This window comes from Eurypyga helias, unplaced genomic scaffold (genome assembly GCF_000690775.1).
Source record: "Eurypyga helias isolate BGI_N326 unplaced genomic scaffold, ASM69077v1 scaffold28221, whole genome shotgun sequence".
In the NCBI taxonomy this organism is placed as follows: domain Eukaryota; kingdom Metazoa; phylum Chordata; class Aves; order Eurypygiformes; family Eurypygidae; genus Eurypyga; species Eurypyga helias.
This window is the reverse complement of record NW_010233166.1, coordinates 731-8,529: the sequence shown is the minus strand read 5'-3', so window position 1 is coordinate 8,529 and position 7,799 is coordinate 731. Positions and strand designations below refer to the sequence as shown.

Sequence of the window (7,799 nt, the reverse complement as noted above, 5' to 3'; positions counted from 1 at the left end):
TGGCATAACCCTATAGGAACACAGATTCACAGAGAATTACACAGAGTGGAAGGGGTTGGAAGGGACCTCCAGAGATCACCTAGTCCAACCCCCCTGCCAGAGCAGGATCACCTAGAGTAGATCACACAGGAACAAGTCCAGGCGGCTTTTGAAAGTCTCCAGGGAAGGAGACTCCACCCCCTCTCTGGGCAGCCTGTTCCAGCTTATGTATAAGTCCAACATACCTGTAGAGTTTCAAAGCAATTTTGTGTAGCATGCATATTCAGAAAATTAATATTTTTGTGATAAAGGTGCAGATACTAACCTGCCAAGGCCGATCCCAATCAAGAGGAATAGGAAATGCTCCAAACCAAGCTCCTAGTATACTGCATATGGTAGTGATCTGTAGACTGCTTTCCCAGACGGACATGGCGCTGTAAAAACAGCATGTTACGAGATGTCAACAGTAGCATAAGTTACCATGTCAGAATGTCAGATCTCATTTCTCCCAAGATTTTTGGGACAAACATATAAAAATCAAAGGATTTGATAAATAGGATGCAGGTTTCCCCGAACAGATACACACTATATGTAAAATCTAAGTTGCATATTTTAGCTATAATGACAACCTTTCTATACCACACACATCCAGCAGACTTTGTTCCCCTTGAGCCATTTACTGCAAAAGCTAATTTATTTTACCTAGGAATACTCCTGTTGAGCTTGAAGCACTGGGCAAGTTAATAGATCACAATGATACCGTGTGCATCGCGAGGAAAAGCGGACATGAAAGGGTATCATGGGACTGCATATTCAAGTGCAAGCACGGTCACAAAGTACTCTATGGTGGAGTCATGTTGTTACTATCTGATGACTATGACCATTTGATATTTAAAACAGAAGTCCACTGTGTGAATATTCTAGAGCAAATTTCCATCAACTGAAAAAAAGGGCTGCATGTTGCAGCCCTTCAGCAACACTGCATCCCAGTTCAAGTTCACAGGCTGCAAGATAAATTCACTGCATGCTGAAGAATTCTTGCATCGCCAGTCCTGTCACGTGTATCATAACAGATGTTAATGACCAGTTCTCAGTTTATATAGCCTTCTACCACTACTGATTTCAAAAGTTTTGGAAAAGTTGGGTGTCCATTTAATAGATAAGCACTTACAGTCCATCATCAGTTTAGCAAGTGATGGCTTTGCTTTTCTCAAGCCATGAACATTTGAGTACTTGGTGCCAATTAAGAAACAAGAACAGAAGTTCAGAACAGAGTAGGGCACAGGTCTGAGACAGGAGAACCAGGTTCTGTATCTCAGATGATAAACACAAACCTATCTTTAGCTAACAGAAGACGACAGGCATTTTTACAGCTGGAAGACTAGCTGGATAGCAAACTTCAAACTTCACGTGTGCTGCTTCACATGCGGCAGGCAGGAAAGCTTTAACCCTAGAACTTGTTTTGAAGAGCTTAAGATTTCTGAACTTACTTCTGAGTACACGTAACTCACTGCTGCATTTGGTATTGACCGAACAGCTCACAAGTGTAAGGCAAACACTTATTATTGTTTGCAAAATAAAGGTCACACAGATTCTAATATTTAGAGTGCAACATTGACATTTTGAGCAGAAATGGGAACTGTTTCTTCTAAGCCTTTAAGTGGTGAAAGAGCCAGCAGCATATACCAAGGACTGATTGAGGTACATTTATACCCCACAGACATCTTATCTGGTAAATCTACACACATACTGCTACACCATATGGAGTTATCAGGCTGAGGCCAAAAGCAAAACAACAGAATTAGCAAGGCACAGTGCCCAAGTGAAGAACAGCCATTTGTAGTTTGGCAACCATGTGAGCTGCTAATTCAACCACTCCGCAGCATGGGCACTGGATACAGAAATACAACCTGACTTGCCCTCCAACACGACTTTGATTAGTCTCTTTCCTGCATGGAAAGGACGTGTCAGGATTTCTGCAGGTATTCTTTAACCCATCACATCATCTGCATGAAGCTAACAACTGCAGCGAAATTTATAAGCTTTGAGTTTTATAGAATGCTTTATTTTAACTATGAATAAACTGTAACTAAAAGCATTCTGCAGGCAAACCCAGTGATATTTAAGCTGATAAATGATCACAAGTGGCACAAAGGCCTTTTAAAGCCTAAAGTGATTATTACTTTAAAGAATACAATATATTAAATATTGCTTAAGTATCAGTTGAATTAAAAGGTTACTTAAAGCAGCACACCACTTCGACGATATCCACCTTTACAAAGACCTTTTTCCATACTCTTACAGTACACAATTCATGAACAAGTGATGAAATAGGCAAAATGAAAACTGGAAGGAGCCCTAAAGTTATGGTTTTATACTATTTTTGACAAGCTCAAAATAAAATCTATTTGCTACCCACATAATTGCTATTATACCAGAAAATTCAACACAAAGACTAGTGATTTGAAATAAACAGTCTCCAGAAAGAGCAATCAAAATCAGCAACTGAAAGCTGATTTCTTAAAGGCTTTTATGCAGAAGGCTATTTCAACCAACAATTACTGAAAAGTATCTGAAGAAGAGTCACCGGCTTCCATTAGTGTCAATAACCATTCCTGTAGCTTTTAACTCCCTCTATCCACTTACAGTAGCACATGATAGCATATGACCACTGTCATGACATTGGTCACAATACTAGATGTCAGAATATGGAGTCCAGAAATAGCTGGCATGGGCCTACTCCTTTCCCAAATGTAGAGTTATTGAAAGGAGCCCTATTTACAGCTTGCTTGCTTAGAATTTAAGTTTTTATGATACACCTTACTTTTCTCACGCAGTCTAAGTGCACACAGACTATAAATATGTGGGGTAAGAACAAATTGTTCAAATTTCTTAAAGTAATTAAAAAAGTCTACTTGGTCCATGAAATCAACGTTTCCAATTCAAAAGTGTCTCCAGTTTGAAAACCTGGAGCATGCACGAATTTCTGTCTGAGCTACAATTGTGTTGCATGAAATTGTTTCATGTATACCAAACGATCTCCAACCAAACACCTCCCCTCCACCCCACCAACCCTTCAAAGATTATAATACAAACAATAAACCTGCAGTGCCAGAGATTATGTGCTATCATGGGATGGCACATATAACCCACTTTCTAGAGGCAAGGGCACTTAAAGACTCATCTTGTAGTAACCTGATTAGAAGTGATTTTACTAGGCACTTCCAAGTACTGCAATTTGAAAAAGCTAAGCATCCCTGCAGAAAAAAATAAGCACTTTGCAAGATTATCCCCAAAATATTTAAGTCAGACTGGCTCAGTTGTACAATAGCTATTATGGTGGAATAGATTACATACAAGTTACTTGAATGGCTTTAGGAATAATCCTGTGACAAGCCATTACACTTATCACACTAGACGACCTAAGACACAGCAGAAAGCTATCCAGAGCAACAGCTAGGCAATTAATAAGTTACTTATTTACACTTGATATATCAAGACAAACTTTCCTTTAAATGTCTTTCTGCAAAGCCCACAGCACAAGCACATTTTCATCACATAAATATTGCACAGGCAAATAAGAGTAACAAAAATAAATGCCAGTGGTTACTTCAGTCTAAATTGTATTTAGATATTTTAAAAACAAATTCCTGTTTCATACTAAGCTATACTCTTAATCAGACTTTCCAGCCTGCCATCCCAGTGCAATTCAATTTGCTGAAAATGTTTTCCAAGGCAAGCAGCTGCATTGACATTACCTAACCATTCTTTTTCTCCATTCACCCAGACCCACCTCATTCCACATAGTTAAGTTAGAGGCAACCTTTTAATACCTCATGCCCAGACTCAGCTCACACGTAAGTGCAAGACGTTCCAACTCATTCATCAGGTCAAATGAAAAAACACAGAAGTATTTTTAGAAGAGCAGCTTGCTACAATCCATAAAAAAATTTGCCACAGTATTTTTTTAGTAGTTTATTTTCATTCTTATTAAATAGCCATTATATTCAGATAACGTCACATGGCTCACTACTAAGAAGTATATACAAGTTGTCACAGCAAAAATGTGACAACTAGACAACCGTTTCCTATTCAGTAACTGTACAGAAGTAACACTAATATCTAGACTAGGAAAGAAAGAAACGGACAGAAATTCAAACACTAACCTGGCACAAAGAGACTGTTGTCAAACATCTGTTATTTCAACTATTGTTTCCACATGCAAAACCTCCAAGGACCACTAAGTGAATCAGCAATTATTCGTTTTGGCTAAAACCTATGCTTTTATGAGGTCTTGCAAGGTGTCATTCCTATTACTCTAGTCAGCCCTTCCACCAAAAATCAAAAACCAAGCAAAACTAACTTGAATAAGGATTCAAGATATTTTTCAGTAAGCTGAGAACTAGATAAACTGAGATAAGTCAGTATCTGAAAGTACTATAAAAAAAAAGTCTACTTTTGTCCTCCTCTGCAGAATTTTAAACCCAAAGTAACTCCGCAGGTCAGCAGCGTTACACAACTTCTCACTTTCTTATGGTATGAGACTACACCCTTACGAACTATTAAAAGGAAACAAATGCGAACATATTATTAAATCTCAAGCATATGTGGGGCTTCTTTATGTTTGTCTCCCAGTTTTTCAAAAATCCTGTTATTTAGTAAGTGAAAAAGGCAGAAGAGACAGAATACTTATGAAAAATACACTGCCTTGATACATGCTAATGTCATGGCTGTCACTGAGGTGAAAATGAGGTAAAAAGGCTCATTTTACTGAAAAATTAATACCTGAGAACTCTGACACCAAAAAGAGCTTTCTTTGAAATTTGAAAAACAGTAGGGGTAAAGATGACATACCTAAGCCCGCAGGAAATTATATAGCATTTTCCCCATTATATTCAAGTTAAAAATACTGTTAAAAGAATGTTTGGTTTGGCTTATTATTCCTACTTTAAAAGCTGTGTTTATGAAGTTACTGTTGGATCATGCACAAGACTTGCCCTTTACAGCTCAGTCTCAGGTGTCCCCTTTATTTGACACCCATCATACTGGACTGCACAATAGTCTTAGACCAGTAAAATGCCTGTTTGAAACTACTTCCTTCAAACACCCATAAAGTGTCTGGACACCAAAAGTCAAACCCCAGTTTTCTCAGTATCTTCAAAATAAATAATAATTTTCTTTTTCACAAAAGCTTTCATAAGCTTGTAGTTACAAATACGAAAAACACTCATAATTCAGGAAGTTTTCCTTCCTCTACAAAAAATCCCATGGCATGTTGTTTACATCAATTCCATCCATTTCTGTTCTGGGCAAAATCAAACCTTAGAACAGAACTTACCCGTTTTTATTAAATACCCGCATCCATGCTTGTAAGTTTGGTCCCAGCATACACAAGCACTGTAAAGTAGTAAAAGTAGACAGGAGAACCGCAAACAAAAACGTCTCAGTCACTGACCTACAAAGAAGGAACATTACAAAAATGAGGCAGTTACTAATTCTCTAATAGTTCCAACATTTAGGGGAAAAAACCCCAAAACAATCCTCTAAGTCAAGTTGCGAAAGCATGCACGCTTTCTTAAACCTCATATAGCAGAATAAAGTATTTTCTTCTTACTCTGTAGAAGAGTAAAGATAGAAAGAATTCTGCTATCTGTTCTCCCAACACTTAAGACTGAAATGCAGTAATGATTTAAAATGCCTGACAACTGTAACATTTTCAAAACCACCTGAGTACCTCATATAGAATATTAGTTCTGAACTGAAGTACACTTGGATATTTACTTCATTATTCCATGTGTTTTTCCAGTTTCATGTGGTGGAAAGCAACCATAAAACCAAACTACGTGATGCCATTGTTGGTAACTGATATCTCTCTCAGAAATCAGGCTGCTACATGCCTCTCTTATTTTTTAATCATTCCTAAAGATTAAACCACTAATATCAAAAGGATGAAAGATACGCAAGATGTGTGTTTTAGAATCTTACAGGGAAAAATCACTACATGAAACATGGAAAAATGTTTGTATCCAAATGTTTAACATTAATATTAAAGTCAAAGCAGTCGTTCGTAATTGCTGTGAGCAACACGGCTCCAAATATATAGAAATTTTAAGAGCCAGCTTCTAAAAAACAAAACACCAAACCAAAAAAAAACCCCAAAACCAAAACAGCCACCCTCCTTCCCCCAGCCAGGAGCTTATCCTTTAACTTCCAAGGAACCAGGAGATATGCAAGTACTTATACCAGCAGGTGCAAGGAGAACTGCCCTTTAAAATGTTTAGCGAAAGACAGGGTCTTCTGACTTACTCTATGAGAGGTGCTCCATACAGAACAATAATCGCATGAAACAGTATGCAAGATATGAAAAAGTACATACAGCATTTTAGAAATCTGGATATCTAAAAAAAGAGCAATAAAATATCAGAATAATGTTTCAAAAGAAAAGAGAACATAAGTAACATAGTCTATACCTTATCACATAGTCTCTACCTTATCAACAGCATTGTACTCCACCTGTTTCCTTAATTCCCGCTACAGCACAGTATGATAATAGCATGGTATCTTTCAAAACAGTTTTCATTATCTTAAATCCTTGAAATAATTCATTAAAAGCAATCACACTTCCATGTACAGTTTTTTTCATGCTCCCCATTATAATCAGGCAAGCACACAAAAAATGTAACTGGAAATGACAAGATAAACAGAGATTATTTTATTGGATATTTTTACATTTCTGTTTTACATCTGTTATGTCCATTCATCAAAAGGCATCTTACGCAGAAAGTGAAACAAAAATATTTAAAAGCAAGAAAATGTTATATGAAAAAAAGGACATTCGGAATCAAATGTAAGACTTAAAATTACGTGAAATAAAACCCACTACATTTTGAACTTGGCATCTTAAATTCTAAATCCATTTGAGAAATGTCTGCAACTTTCTACATATCTGCCTAACACGTAATATTCTATGCATTTAAACAAGTTTTCTGGGTACCCACTACATCATATAGAAGTTATGACCACTTGATAAACAGTTCTGGCTAGGTCAGTTCTAGTCAGGTCACCAATGGCAACCCACAATTTCACCTAAATATTTTTAGTATTTATTTCTTATGCTAGGTTGGGATGAAATTTCACAAAGCCTGCTTCATTTTTAAATCACAGATAGTTAAAATACTTGTTTTCCATAATGTATTTCACATCCGCCTCAGTCAGCAAAACCAGACAGAAGCTTTGCATATAAAAATACTGCTTTCAGGGGTGTTTGCTTAAGTGTTGAAGAATCACTTCATCTGAGCACTAAACCATGTCCAACTCAGCAGGTCGGAGTGGTGCAAGACCATCCAGCTGGCTTCAGATGTGGGTGTGTTCTCCTGCTCCTGAACAAGTCATGTGCTGCTCCCAATTCTCTCCCTTCAAACCTGTCTCACTGAGATTCAGTGCTCCTGTTACAAACTGTTACAACAAAAATTTATCCTAGATTTCCCTGCTTCTGTGTGCAAACGTCATCAAGGAAATGTAACCATTTTAATACTTTTCCATTTAATTTAAAAAAAAATAGCAACTTTATTTAAATTGTAACAAGCTAGTGTCTCCTTTATGTCTCAGATTCTAAAAAACTATTTCTCTTTCATTAAAGTTATTAGAAACTTGTAACTACCCACGAGCAAAAAAACATTGCTTTGTAACACTGAAGGTCAGACCTGGGCTATGAAACGAGTTTTGCGCCCACTCAGTTTTGCTGATTTTCTGCCACTATGCACACTGTTGGAAGACCAAGGGCTGGGACTACAAGCAACAATATATTGACAAGAAAAACC

General features: G+C 37.2%; 1 protein-coding gene across 1 annotated transcript in view; it reads right to left on the bottom strand.

Annotated features, from left to right (window-relative positions):
- Positions 1–304: 304 nt before the first annotated feature.
- PIGF (phosphatidylinositol glycan anchor biosynthesis, class F) overlaps positions 305–7,799 on the bottom strand; it is a gene marked incomplete at its 3' end in the record, with an annotated part of 7,929 nt that continues 434 nt past the window's right edge. The window contains exons 2-4 of the mRNA XM_010161664.1: positions 6,286–6,377; positions 5,318–5,434; positions 305–413 (exon numbers count right to left, since the gene is read on the bottom strand). Coding sequence (XP_010159966.1) covers positions 305–413; positions 5,318–5,434; positions 6,286–6,377 — 318 coding nt within the window. The remainder of the gene's footprint in view (positions 414–5,317; positions 5,435–6,285; positions 6,378–7,799) is intronic.